This window comes from Kwoniella newhampshirensis (genome assembly GCF_039105145.1).
Source record: "Kwoniella newhampshirensis strain CBS 13917 chromosome 10 map unlocalized Ctg14, whole genome shotgun sequence".
Taxonomy (NCBI): domain Eukaryota; kingdom Fungi; phylum Basidiomycota; class Tremellomycetes; order Tremellales; family Cryptococcaceae; genus Kwoniella; species Kwoniella newhampshirensis.
Window position 1 is genome coordinate 166060 of NW_027118344.1, and position 14413 is coordinate 180472.

The following is a 14413-nucleotide window of genomic DNA, read 5'->3' on the forward strand; positions in this document are numbered from 1 at the left end:
TCTATCTACATAGGAATACAACTGTGATTCTCACACAGCGAGTGACAAATCATTCCATTCCCACATGACCAGTCGAAGCATGAGCAGTCCTCCCCCCGCTTCTCGTCTCTGTCCAGATCCTCGCTTCTTCCGTACCCTTCCTCACGTTCACTCTCAGCAATACCGGGATAGGAACGGTCAACATCAACAACAAGAAGATGAAACCGTATCGAGCGTTCCCCGTCAGATCGGCAATGAGACCGACGACCGTTGGACCGAGGAACGAGGCCGATTTATCGGTGAATGAGAACAGGGCGAAAAACGTGGATTCGTGGCCCTACAACGGGAACGGGATCACGCATCAATTTCGACGGAATCCAAGGAGGGGCGACATGTCACTTACCGGAGGGATGAGCTCCGAGTAGACTGTTCTGGAGTAACTCAAGAATGGACCGAAGATCTAGCAAAAATACAGGCCTTATCAGAAGGGATCCTCTGTCCGATTGAGAGCGGTATCCCGCATCGAGACGACCTACGAAACCGAACCACGCCGCAAATATATACATCTCTGCCTCTGACCTCAGTCCGCCGTACGGGACTATCAGCCCTGCTGAGGCATACAGAGGGATGAGCGCAGCTCCAATCACAGTCAGCAGAAGAATCTTGAAATTCGTGACAGGCTTTCGAGTCGTCGATGAAGCGGCATCTGAATTCGAGAGCATACGCTGATATCTCGGTACGAGGATAGCGGCGATCATTGCGGAAAGTTGGGTGAGAATACCTATCACCATGATTTTCGGCGGACCCATGGAAAGGACTGCTGAAGCGTAAAGGATAGCGACGTAGGTGGTGGTATGAAACCCTGCAAGGGTATATCAGAATCATCGCAAGTCACAGCCCGCTTTTTCAGACCACCGTCGTACTCACCATCGGAAAGGAATATCCAAGCCATCAAAAACAGATACAGATTTGGCAGTTGTCTGATCTGAGAAGGCGAGACCATCTTCCCAATCTTGATCCAAGCCTCTTTGATGCTCTTGATATTCACATCGTCCTCAGGTGATCTCTGTCCGCCGGGTAACCCCAACCAGCTCGGGAGCGTGAACACGGCCCACCAGATCCCAGAAAGCCCGATCGCCAACCGCAGAGCGAAAGTCGTCCCTCCTAGGACGGTGATCGGGATGAAAAGCAAGGTGAGCACCGAAACGCCGGAGAAGAACCCTAATGCTGTCCCTGTCGAAGATAATCTGGAGGTTGTGAGGGAGAGTAATGTCTCGTAGTGCGATTTAGGGGAGGTCGTCAAGTAGGGCGAAGCGATGGGATCTGTTTCGGCGAGATCTTCAGTCGAGATTGCTCGAACAGTAGGGACTAGTCGTTTGGGGAGCAGACTCGTGCCCTCGTTGCTATCTATGCTAGCTTGTGTTCTTTCGTCTCCTCCCCTTTCGTCGTTGCCGCCACTGCTATCGTCTTCGATGGCACGCATATCCACCTGCTCCTTCAGTGCTTTTTGCACGTCCTCATCTTCCCTCGCCAGATCTCGCAGGAAAGCGTTACTACACAGGATAGCAGACGAGTAGGTCGCATTGCCGATCGTGTTGAGAAGCGCGGCTAGCAAGGGTGTCCAAGTGTATGGAGTGGAAGGGAAGAAGAGGAGCATTATGCCCGATAATGCACCGGTGTAGGCAAAGACGAGAAGCAGTCTCTTACGCCAGTAGGCTGTAGATGGTTCGTCATCGGCTCTGAGTCGCAAGGTGGAAGATGAGACCCACGAGAATCGGCGAGCGGCCCAACGGAGATAATGCAGACTGCTTGAGTAGCTACTGCAACAGACTTGACGTACATGCTGATGAGTCGCAATACATGTCAGCACCGAATCCGTGCTCGAGCAGAGCAGATGATACAGATCAGCTTCGCTTACCTGAATGAGGCCGTGTCTACCCATACGCCTAGTATCTTGGCCTTGCAGATCCGCTCGATCCCTTCCGAGGGAGTACCATTTATTACACACGGTTCGACAAGCTCAGGAGCGTAATATCCCACTTCTCTAGCCATTTCTGTTGTGGTAGTCGCAGCACAGGTCAGAAGCAGATATCATGTCATAATGGTATGGTACTCGCAATCCACTGTAGGATGGTAGCGGAGGGATCAACTCACGCTCCAGAGTGATAGGAAGGAAGATCGCCTATAAATGAATACAGCATGAGCAGGAGCAAGTCCATGACTCTGTACGTCCACTTACCAGAGCACAAGCTGAGAATACCTCCGTCGCAAAGGCGTAAGAGTACCATGCTCTGACATGGGGATGCGGTAGTCGTCCTCCAGAGCTCGACATCATATCGACGATAGCAGATACATCGAGAAGGGTGTGGAAAGAGAGTCGCAAGAGGAGGATTGATGACCATCCATCATCTAATGTCACTCGACCAAAACGCGTGAGGAGCCTCGGTCCTTCGCGATTCCGGTAGATTGCCGGTCATTCGGTCAAACGGTCAATCGGTGTAGAAATCGGAGCATTTGAACCTCGTCCTCTTCCACACAAGCCACAGAAACACACCATCAAAACCTCTGCAAAACCTCCTATTCTCCGCGATGTGTCGAACTATCTTATCAGCTCAGACGACATCTCACGCCAAGAAAAATAGGAATCCAACTGCTTTAGAATTCTACCTTTTCGAACGATGAATGCCGCAAATTGTGAAAAAAGAAAAACTACAGCACCCGGGATTCCCAAGTGGTCCCCCACCTTGGTACTAACCGAGCGATACACAGCTTAATTTTCCAAAGCGGACGGGATGGAATGCTTTCTGTGTTCTATGGCCGTAGATGAAAGCTGGACAATTCTGATGTTATGATATGGTTTCACTCAATCGCTGACTGCTCAGGATTGTTTCCTGGTTCTGATCTTTTTCTGATCTTTTTCTTGTCACCTAATGTCATTCACTATTTCATAGTCAGCACTCCTTTGGTGGTTGCAATGCTTCCGAGGAATCAGATGCATCACATATCAATGAATGAGGGTATATATCAAACGTCACAATTGTACTTCACTTCGGCTTTGTGTTCACCGGATTTCGGAATGGTTTCATGTCCGCTAGCTGTTGTCGATACTTTCTCGAGGGCCTTTCACCCGGTACACTTCCCACCGGTCACGCATCTAATGCGAAACGTCACGTCAGCTGCAACTCTGATAGATCGCGATAGTCACGTACAGTACGAGTTGCCCGCTTGAGCATAATTCATAGCTGACAGCTCATCCTCCGAAAACTTGTCTTGGTATTTCTCGTGTGTTCGTTTGAACGACTACCGCCAAGAGTGAGCATTGTAGTGGCCCGGGAAAGTGTCAAGCACTTACAGCTACACAAGTTCGAATGCTGGTGGAGATAGGAGCAGGATCTGAGACTCTTGGTGCGAGGACGTCGGCCAGAAGTTTGGCTACATCCAGGGATATCAGTATCAATCTCGTCATCTCGCAGAATTTTAAACTTACGAATGAATTTCGGCACAGTGTATGGGAATGCCTCAACTCTGAAGCCAAAGGCCGATGCATCAGATACCTCGTTCATCATGAGCCTGGTAACACTCACAAAGCGGTCGCGCCCAGCACAGCCCCATGAAGCTGGACCAGCTTCGTTTGATACTCGGGATTGACTTGTCCGGGAGCATCGCGTCGCTTTGGCAGGACAGTGGACTTGATCTCGCGGGCAAATCGATCCTAAGTCGAGATGTCAGAGTCAGCTAAGTGTTTCTTCTAATGCCACTGTCACTCACCTTGAGAACGACGACCATGGCTCGTTGGGAACATCTCAGGAAGCCGCTCAGCGTGCTGTGTTCTCGTCAGCCTTATTATTGGCAAAGTGGTAGCATGGTAAGGTCTACTCACGCTGAAGCCATCTCTCTCACTTCCTGGTTGGGATCTCTCAAACAGACCGAAACAACCTGGATACAAACGTCAGTATGGACCGTGCTCGCCTCACCCCCCACCCTCCCCGCTGTGGGAACTTACATCGAGACACTTCGCTTTGAGAGTTTCTGACAGTAAAGCCAGATTTCGGAAGTAAACCAAACTCAGCACCGGCATACTGTGCATCTTGGTTCTCCAAGACTGAGAAGACGAATCAACGTCAGCTGACTGTAGCGTTAATACGCTGCTTGGTGTGAACTTACTGTTGAGTTTTGGAGAATCGAGATCAAGGCTTCCATCAGAGGTTCAATGAGGTCGAGTGCTGGAGTGATAGAGGTGATGACAGCCAGTAAACGACCAGATGTCCGCTGAAGATCCGCATTGTCGTTCAAGTCTCGAAGTTCGAAGATCTCAGGCCTGGCATGTCGTCGATAATCAGCCATACGTCTGGATAATGTGGTCTCTCGTCACTTACAGTATATGGATGATGTATGGGAAAGTAGCGACAGCGTGAACATCCGACAGCTCAACCGACAACCAACTAAGAGCTATTGAGAAGGTCGCCGGTCAGTGGTCTACATCGTCAAGAAACCTTGTCGGGAGCCAGACTCGCCAGTGAGAGCTGCGGTGTCGTGCGTAGACAAGACAGCTTTCGGTCCATGAGGTCTCTCTTTCTTCCACTCTGGCAACGAATCGATGATCTGCTGAAGTTGTGGGACAAACAGGCCACTCCGTATGTGCATGATATCTTTCTCATCGCTTGGATCGTTGAGAATCTCTGTGGTCAAAGCGGTAGCCGAGGGGTATGAGGGGTAGAACTATAATCGATTCCGACAAGTAGTCAGTAGCGGATCGCCTCATTCTTTGAGCGTGGATTCACCTTGAGTTGGTCGATAGCATTAAGGACGGAAGCCATCAGTCCTCGAACTTCGGCGTATGGACATGCCACAGATTTGAAGTAGAGATCAACGAAAGCATCCGCCCAGGCATTGAATCGCCACTGAAGACACCTTATAATCGACCGCACCAGTTGCACTCGCCGTGCCACTGAAGGTGTCCGATACGTGAGCCTACATGTGCGACCATACTTCGCAACGCCCAAACAACTCACAATCGAAAGCTGAACCAGACTGGAAATCTGCATTGAGAGCGGTGTTGATACAGAAGTCTACCAGTGGCTTGAACCTTCTGGGATCTTGATCGCAAAGCACATACTCTACTGAGATATCCCAGCATCTGGGATCACGCACTCCGTCAGCAAGTCGTTTCTCTCCCTTTGCATCGAAACATGACTTAGCAAAATAAGACAGCGTTACTCACTTGGTAGTATCGTGTCTGATATTCCCAAACAATTCGGGTAGCTTTCCCTCAAACCAATCCCAGAACTTCTTCCTATCCTTCCCACTCCATTCCATCGACCCTCTCAATAGACCTGCAAGCAATTCCCACATCGCTCTCATCTTGTGACGATCGTATACCTTCGTGCTGTCCATCTCGGCGAGATAAGCTTCGACGATAGGCGTTAACGAGTGGAATACCGGTGTTCCGTATAACTGCGCCAGAGCCAGAACAAAATCAATGTGCGTTGCCGAAGGATAGTTACGTTCGTTTTCTTGTGCCCAATGGTCGGCGATCTGTAATATTACACGTGTGAGCAGTGATTTGACTGTGGTACGAACAGCATTGTAAGGCCATGGCCAGGAACTAACCTTTTGCCACCAATTTTCCCTACTGATGATGTCGGATATCAATGCCTTTACCGGTAAGCTACTCTCTTCGACCGGGAAGATCTCCTCATCCCATCGTGATAGCCTCGTGACCTCGATCTTCTTGCCCCAAGCCAGCCAACCTGTTTGCACTCTGTCTTGGAGAACTGCCTTGGACTCGTCTTCTGGCAAAGGCTCCTTGAATGAAGCGAGATACTTTCCGGTGAAAGCAGGAGATGTATCCTTCAATTCCAATTCGGTTGTGAACGCGTCGATTGGCTCTTCGAGGAAAAGAAGTTCTTCTGAGCCTTGGCAAAGCGATCGAAGAGCGATATGAAATAAGAGACGGGTAGTTCCACTGATCGGCGTGTGTAGGTTAGTTTCAGTTGTGACGCTACTGCTGAAGCGCACTCACACAGTCCCGTAATCCCTGATCCTCGGGTGTGGGTTTTGGACGTTGCCAACAAAGAATTTGGCTAATCGCTGATCCGTTGGTAGATCTCTTCTCATAACTGATAAAAGAAATCTCGAAGCTGAAAGGACGTATCTCCAGTTGAGTTGCGGATTTTCAGCGATTTCGATGACCCGATTGACGAAGCGGTCCCATTGCTCGTTCTGATGGGCGAGGCGATCCACGGTTCCTTGTCGTATGCTTGCCACCAGACCAGAGTCAGGTTTGTACGAGATTAAGGACCCTAGCTCGTCCGCCGCAAGATGCACTCGTTCGATTCGTATATCCATGTCGAACGAGACGGGTTCCTTGATCCGGGAAATCAACTCATCTGTAGCTTTCGCCACTAGAGCCTGAACTGAAGCCTTATTCTCGTGGTGTGCACTGAGTAGGCCCTCCGTGAGTTGTAAAAGTTGACGCCAATCTTTGGCGATTCGGTGAAGGCCGATATGATTGTATCGAAGGACATACAGCGCACCCTTCATGATGTCCGGATCAGTACCTGGTTTTAAAGCATCGAACAGCGTAGGGAAACAGAGGATCCAGACCCCTCTGTAAAGCTTGGCAATAGTGTCGAGAGTACTCTGTGCCGATCGCCGTACCCTGACAAACGGCGACAGACAGAAATCAAGCATGTTGACTATCAGCTTGTCGTCCAACGCTGATCGCTGTCGATAGTAGGCTAGTGTGGTCAAGCGATTTTGATGGTGAACTGATGCTCCCGCCAAGAAGATAGATCGGTGGTGTTTTCTCTGACTCTCGTACATTTTCTTTGTTGCCATCATCCCGGAGTAGGCGGTCTGCGCGTTCGAGAATTGCTTCGATCTCACACCATAAGCAGTAAGGAACGTTCCAATAGTTGTGACAATGAGCTTTACGCCTTCTACGGAGTTATCCGATTGTCCTGCCATCTTCATTGCAGATGCCGCACGGTGCAAGGTCTCGCCGACACGCTCTCGGAACTTCGCGACGTGCTGGTATCGTGGATCTTCCGGATCAGTGAGAATGAGACCAGACTTATATGGCGGCAGCAATTGCACAAGCTCTTGAGGCAAGTACCTTTTTCCAGTATCTCGATCAGTGACCGCTTGGGCTCCTTGCCCATAATAGACTCACGAAGGAGCTTTTTTGCCTCCAAATTTTCTCGACTCGACCTCCGCGATAAGGTTATAGGTACCCCGAAGAACCTTGTCCACCACATTGATTGATCGACAGAATTCGTTGATCCACACTGTTTCCCCGAATGAGCTCTGATCAAGCAGCTGATTCACTTTTGAGACAGCATCATCAGCCAATTTGATTATGTCAAATGCCATCTGGATGTCCTCGGCAGATGGAACCCTCCATTCGGGTACGACTTCGCTCGGTCGATATAGCTTCCCCCAGTAGAGCGTGTGATTGGATTCGAAATCTGAAAAGGCTCTTTAGCTCTCTTCTATAGCTCGCTTCTATAGCGAATCGAGAGACGAGAAACTAACCTTCACTCTTAATGACATCATCGTTCAACATGCGCATCTCCTTGAAATATATTGAAGTCAAAGAGGAGACCGATTTTTCGACGATCTTTCCGGTCCACTGCCAACCTCGTTCTGAGAATGTTGAGTCTATCATGGTTTTGAGCAAGTCAATGTACTGCTGTCGAGTCTCCTTTTCGGATAACTGCCCGAACAAACCTGTGTCAGTTGCTGCTGTGGGCCAGGTGTACTGAACTTATCGCTTACCATCACACGGCCAGGAATGAGCATTCCAATCATAATTGACTGCCACCAGTGCAATGCCGCGTCTGCGGGAAGAGGAATGGACGTTGTTGTCGTCCTCATGGACGAAGCTCCAGACTTTAGCTCGTTGATGATCCTCTGTCGACAGATGGGGAACATCTTCGCGAATACCTTTGGTGCGTTGGCCGAAGCTAGGTTTCGCACAAGTTCGCCTACAGCATCTACTGCGTTGGCTCGGCAAGTGGTAGTGGTGTACTCGATGATCTGATCGAGTACAGAGTCGAAAAGCTTTTCGTCAAGCGCGGCGAACACTCCTCCACACGTGTGCTGCGCGACAGGGGTCAGCGAGACTTGACGACTGTTCTATAAAGGTATTATTCTGCAGAGGCGAGGCAAACGCACCAGAACACTCTGCAACGTCATCTGTTCTGTCTTGCCGCCCGCTCTCCCAGACTTTCCTCCTTCTTCGGGTAGATTGGAGAAGAGCAACAAAACCCTGCCGAGAAACTCTGGTACCCAGTCCCTGAACGCCGAAGTAGCGAAGCGGACTCTACCGTTCACTTCCTCTGGACTGAGATCCTCCATCTCTTGCTGGACTGGATCATTAGGGTCGTCGTCCACCCGTGGTCTCTCTACAGCTCTCACGGATCTGGGTCCTGGACGGACCTCGTGCGACTCATCTAGGTCAGAGATGTCCGCCATGTGAATGAAATCAACCATATTAGAGATGGCCATACATGACAGGCCAGTCTTGGCGGGATCGTTGAGATCGATACCGGGGAGGAGGAGAGCGAATATGTCGGCTATGTACATTCCGCCCATCCGCCATATCTGGCGTGCGGAGAGGGGCTGCGAAAGTGCTGCAAGCGCATAAGTGACAGCGGGTGTTCGTTGGGTCTATCCAAGGTCGTCAGCTTGACTGTTTCATTTCACCAGAGCCTGTTTGCGTACCTCCTCAAGACCTTGTAGAGAAGGCACGGCTCTCTCCATCATTGCTGGCATGATCAATTCGGGCTCCAACAAGGCTAATTTCTTCAGCGCACCAATGGCTGACCCCACGGAGGTCATATCCTTCACCGGACTAGACTCAGCTTCGCTTTCCTAGTCCTGCTAAAAGGCGCTCTCACCTTGTTGAACATGGATGTCAATGCCAGCGGCCGGAGACAAAGCACAAATTCGCGTTTGATCGAAGGTGTCAAACGCCAAGCGACTGGGGTTTTACAATCGGGCTCTTCCTCGGACTTCCATCGTTCGACAAAATTGCTGGCAAGGTGATTTAGGAAGGTGGTGAGAAATGCGGACCAGTGCCCAGAATTGCTGGGATGGAAGAACTACGATCATCAGCTTTGGAAGGTCGGCAAAACGCTCACGGTTTCACAACTTGTCAAAAGCCTTGACATGTGGTCGAGCGCTTTACTTCCTGCCAGATATTTCTTGTTCACGTCACTCTTCTGACCCGCCACGGCCAGACTGTCACTGCTCCCAGCCCTAGACATGATGCTGCCATTCTGTAGTCTCGATATCGCTGAGGGCACAGGCACTGGTGTAGCCGTCCCTGGGGTCGCATTACCCGATGGAGTGGCAACAAAGGCGGAATCTTCCGACATGCAGAAAACAATCGTTTCGGCGAGACTCTGTACCCTATCGATGGGCTTCTTGGCGTCGAGCACCTTTTTGCTAGCACGACCATCCGCCATTGTGACTGACATTGAATTTTGAGAAGCTATGCTACCACCAACGGGGACGTCTGCACCAATCGTTAGACAGGCACAATACACTCGTTGGGAAACGCCGAGGCTCACTCAGTGATCGAAGACATTTCGACATCAAGAACTCGAACTCCTGGTGTGTGAAGATACCGATGTCTTTCCTGATTCCACGCCACTTTGGATCTGCAAGGCTCTCTTCTTCGGGTAGCAAATCAGGCTTCGCCCAGTAATTGACCCCATCTTCATCCTCCTCGACCTTCCCTGCGACTTCCAGGAGTCTAATCTTGTGATTTCGCATCCTTCTCCGCAATGTTGGGTTATTTGCCTGCTCTTCCGGAGTATTGAACGTCCCTTTTGGGATCTTGTCGATAAATGATGGATCTGATTTGCCGGGATTTACGTGAGCAATCGCTAGCTGGCCCATGAGATCCGAAGCCTGATCATCCCAAAGACCGCTATTCAGGCCGTGCCATAGGCGGAATACTGTACTACCGTCAATGAACGTCGGCGGCTCGATAGGACAGCAAAAGCTTACTGAGTGGCAACCATTTCTGACAATGTGAGATGGGTAAGAAGTGGACGAGAAATGCCTGAGTGGCAAGGATCGAATCCATAGAGGGTTCAAGTTTTGGAACGATAGCTTCAAGCATTTCGTCAACGTCCCCTGGGTGAAAGAATCGTTGGGCAGCCTCAGCCACATTTAAGAACAAAGGGGCTAGATTGACAGAATGGCGGGCGAGCTTGTTGGGGTGGGGAAAGAGTTCGAAGTAGAGGGCATCGTATAAAGGCCGCCATGGGATTCGGAAATCGTAGATGTTTATGGATCGATCGCTGTTCAATTGGGTCAATGGCCAGACCGCTGGTCCACGCTTGCGGTGACTCACCCTATGAGGCTGATGAATTGATTCCCAGCATCTTCGATGAATGAGGCGGAAAGTCCCGGTACAACTACTTATGTGTCAGCCCTTGAACACGTTCATGACAGCTCCTCAAACTCACACAAAAGTTCATAGTAAAGAAATATCAGTTTGATCTTGACCTCCCTTTTCATCGGATAACCCATACTCTGCCAGCTGCATCATGGTCAGTTTCATGCCGCTGTCGTAAAAATACACCACATACATTGATAAAGCTGAGTCCCATACCCGGAAACCCATGCCAAATTCCCTGGCCTTCACACATTCAACCATACGACAACATATGAGATCCAGCTTATCATCCATTTCCGCGAGGGTCTCTACCTCGTAAGGGAGAGAAAGGGGAAGACCGAGACATGATAATCGAGGGTCGTCAGGCTAGTGGATTATGAGCCAATTCAAGTCACCAGGGACAGCAGGATTCGAAGAGCAGAGAAACGTTTGGTCAATTCCCTGTTTAGCAAATAGACATCTAGGGATTTAGTACAGGAACAACTTACGTCCTCGAGCTTCCGTGTAACACCCTCCTTCTTGTACTCGTCACCCAGTCTATTAGGCACCGTAGAAGGCCATATTTCTGCCATCGCTACTTCAAATTCTTCCTCGTCTCCGGCTGTTATCAAATGTCAGAAGGGAACTGGCCATGCCGACGCGTTGAAACCTATCTGGCAATCTAGAGCTATCGACGACGCTTACAATCGTTTAGTTCCTCTTCGAGCTTCGCGATCTCCTCCTCAATGTCGTAGTCCTCTTCCTCGTAGTACTCGTCGTCGTACGAGAAGGCTCCTGATTCTGCCGATGCTTGTGTTCCGTATGCAGGATGAGTATGTGGCTGGTGGCGTGACAAATGAAGTGTAGCGCCTGAGTAACGATTGATAGTAAGCACAACTGTCCGTAATACAGAGGTCGCTGTGCGTAGGTCGTAACCGACACGTCATGGCTGTATAGTCAAGGTGCGCGACGCTTACGTCTTAGGTCCTTGGAACGCTTACGACCAAGTACCTCGATCCCACCTGTTATATGATCTGGACGTGAACGTTTACCAAGTGAGGTCGATGTCTGGTCAAACGTCACCACCATAGGCCCGACTTGTCAGATTCGTGAAGGAAAGGTAAGAACAGGAGGAATAAGTTGTGATGAATGAAGAGAGACGAAGAGAATGGTTGCTATGATACGTGTGTGTCTGGGGTGTTGGGAGGACGGGCGAGGTATACACTGGCGTGTCGTTGCTATGATCACGCTTGTCGAATATCAGCAGTGATCACTCACAAACTGACGCTTGGAAAGCGGAGGTCGAACACATTTCAGGATGATGTAAGTCGCGTGGCACGGACATTCCAAATGCAACTCCGTATTATAATGACGTGGATTTCTCACACTTTCAGAACCTCAAACCTGGAATTTTACTTCAAGTGATAAGGTCAAAGCTAACCGAATTTCAATCCAACTTTGCAAGCTCATCCTGAACATCCTCTTTCTCTGATCCAGTGACATCTTCAGAGAGGTCGCAGTCAGACATCACACTCAGTCGATATTCCTACCGCACCTCGATAAGGCGAACAATCACGACTACTATCTCCAGGCCGGCTGAAAGCAAGCACAGTCCCTGTTTTACAAGAAGATAGCCTTCCGTCACTGCATCCTCTACGATCATGCTCGTCCTCACCGAAACCGCTATCGGTTTTGTTGTCTTCAAACTCAGCAGTGATGCCAAAATAGAATCGAAAGACCTGTGGAAGGAGTTCGAGACACCAGAAGGTGCCAACAAGGCGTATGTCTCGATGTCGCAGTGCCTCCTCCGTGCTTACCGCTGACCTGATTCATATACTTTCACAGCCTAAAGGTGCAGGCTATCCAGCGATTCACATCTACTGCCACCGCTGTCGAAGATCTTACTGCTATCCAGGATGGACGATTGACCGACTCATTGTCAAAATTCTTGGTGGATGCTGTTGGCAGTTCTGGTGAGGGTGATGGAGAAAAGAAGAAGAAGAAGAAGAAGCTGGAGGAGATGCTGGTCGTTTCTGATCCCAAACTGGGTGAGTACCCGCGCTTGCCCAGCAACATTGGCTCCTAACTGAGACCTCCTATGATCAGCCTCTACCATCAAATCTTCACTCTCTATCCCTGTTCTTTCCGACTCCTCGACTCAAGACCTTTACAGAGGTATCAGACAACAGCTCGCTTCTCTTCTTGGTGGCGTCGACCAAAAAGATCTCAACACCATGTCTCTCGGTCTCGGTCACTCTCTCTCCCGATTCAAGCTCAAGTTCTCCACCGACAAGGTTGACACCATGGTTATCCAAGCTATTGCGCTCCTGGACGACCTTGATAAGGAGATCAACATCTATTCCATGAGAGTCAAGGTGGGTTTCGACTGAGCTTCGCGCAACAAAGAATTTGGTACTGATGATCATTATAGGAATGGTATGGATGGCATTTCCCGGAGATGGCCAAGATCATCGTCGACAATCTCGCTTACGCCCGAGTCGTGAAGGCTATGGGTACGTGTGTTCCGACATCACAGTAGTGCTCTTCTGACTCTTCGCATCATTAGGCTTCCGAACCAACGCCGTCAACACATCTTTCGAGCTCATCCTCCCTGAAGACCTCGAAGCCACCATCAAAGCTGCGGCAGAGCTTTCTATGGGAACTGAGATCTCCGACTCCGATATGGCCCACATACACTCCCTCTGTGACCAAGTCATTTCCATTACCGAATATCGAACTCAGCTCTCTGAATACCTCCGAAATCGTATGCAAGCCATTGCTCCCAACCTCACCGCTCTTGTCGGAGAGTTAGTCGGTGCTAGACTGATCAGTCACGCTGGTTCTCTGATGAACTTGGCCAAGCACCCTGCATCTACTGTCCAGATTCTTGGTGCTGAGAAGGCTCTGTTCCGAGCCCTCAAGACCAAACACGATACGCCTAAATACGGTCTGATCTACCACGTAAGTTTTACATTGTGACGGTCGACAACGTCGGTGATACTGATCTATCGCGTGTAGGCTTCCCTGATCGGACAAGCACCTCAAAAGTTGAAGGGAAAGATGGCTCGTATGGTAGCAACCAAGGCTGCGTTGTCCATCCGTGTCGACGCCCTTTCCGACGCCGATTCTCGATCAGACGCCGCTGCTGCCGAAGTCGGTATCACAAACCGAGTCAAGCTTGAATCCCGACTGCGTGCTCTCGAACACCAAGCTGGCATCCAATCTGTCCGAAAGGTGACTTCTGGTGTGAATGGTCGTCAACAACCGAGATTCGAGATGTCTGGCGCCACTGGATCATACAACTCTGCTACCGACGCCTTGCCCCTTGACAGTGTGAACGGAATGTTACCAACACAACCCCCAGCGGCCGTGAAGCAAGCTGTTGAGGCTGTATTGGAGGTCAAGGAGGAGAAGAGAGCAGAGAAGGCTCAAGAAGGCAAGGAGGACAAGAAGGACAAGAAGAAGAAGCGAAAGAGTGAGGTCGCGGATATATCCATGGATGTGGATGGCGATGAGTCAATGGTAGTTGGTGAGACAAAGGAAGAGCGAAAAGCGAGGAAGGAGGCCAAGAAGGCTGTGAGTTGCGTCTCGTGAGATCCCCCGGACCTCTGCTGATTAACGTTGCAATTGTAGGCTAAGGCAGCGAAGAAGGCAGCTGAGGAGGGTGAGGGCGAGAAAAAGTCCAAGAAGAGACGAGCAGATGATGTTGAGCCCGAAACGAATGGAGCGGTGGCGGCTGCAGATGGTGAAAAGAAGAAGAAGAAGAAGAAGCGAGAGTCGGAGGCCTAAGACATTACAATCGTCTTTCGGTCTCACCTCATCTTGCACCTAGACTCTGTTCATTCACCTCAACATCACACCTGATTCCGCTTTACACCTTGTCCTTCTAATCAACTTCATCTTGATAACACCTCGATTTGTGACTTTCGATCCTGTATGCACCATATACCCAGGGATAACGAATAGTCGTGCTTCATTTCGGGATATGCGGTATGCTCATTGCCACATTTGGCGTTCTTTGAATTGATCCAATGATATTCT

At 50.0% G+C, this 14413-nt stretch overlaps 3 protein-coding genes and 1 non-coding gene across 4 annotated transcripts; 1 reads left to right on the forward strand and 3 right to left on the reverse strand.

The window, feature by feature from the left end:
- Positions 1-49: 49 nt before the first annotated feature.
- Positions 50-2311, reverse strand: IAR55_006772 (uncharacterized protein; the record flags this gene model as incomplete). Its single annotated transcript, XM_066949852.1, has 8 exons — positions 50-316; positions 383-439; positions 516-841; positions 907-1695; positions 1749-1822; positions 1898-2033; positions 2134-2161; positions 2219-2311. 8 exons carry the CDS (start codon positions 2309-2311, stop codon positions 50-52), a joined length of 1770 nt encoding a protein of 589 aa, XP_066799544.1.
- Positions 2312-2686: 375 nt separating this feature from the next.
- Positions 2687-2801, reverse strand: IAR55_006773. Its single transcript, XR_010824803.1, has one exon. It is a non-coding gene; the product is annotated as a 5S ribosomal RNA (ribosomal RNA).
- A 324-nt stretch (positions 2802-3125) lies between these two features.
- On the reverse strand, positions 3126-11461 carry IAR55_006774 (uncharacterized protein; the record flags this gene model as incomplete). Its single annotated transcript, XM_066949853.1, has 31 exons — positions 3126-3133; positions 3189-3279; positions 3332-3411; positions 3467-3504; positions 3564-3691; positions 3748-3802; positions 3860-3915; positions 3983-4081; positions 4144-4297; positions 4356-4428; positions 4494-4698; positions 4761-4927; positions 4992-5116; positions 5201-5514; positions 5590-5944; positions 6002-7096; positions 7154-7448; positions 7516-7696; positions 7759-8082; positions 8158-8652; positions 8707-8826; positions 8883-8996; positions 9126-9502; positions 9558-9947; positions 10000-10295; positions 10349-10412; positions 10464-10537; positions 10587-10759; positions 10882-10994; positions 11078-11242; positions 11350-11461. 31 exons carry the CDS (start codon positions 11459-11461, stop codon positions 3126-3128), a joined length of 6336 nt encoding a protein of 2111 aa, XP_066799545.1.
- Positions 11462-12033: 572 nt separating this feature from the next.
- On the forward strand, positions 12034-14161 carry IAR55_006775 (nucleolar protein 58; the record flags this gene model as incomplete). The annotated part of the gene is made up of 7 exons (XM_066949854.1): positions 12034-12152; positions 12218-12420; positions 12479-12747; positions 12804-12885; positions 12939-13333; positions 13391-13948; positions 14006-14161. 7 exons carry the CDS (start codon positions 12034-12036, stop codon positions 14159-14161), a joined length of 1782 nt encoding a protein of 593 aa, XP_066799546.1.
- Between the last annotated feature and the right edge of the window lie 252 nt (positions 14162-14413).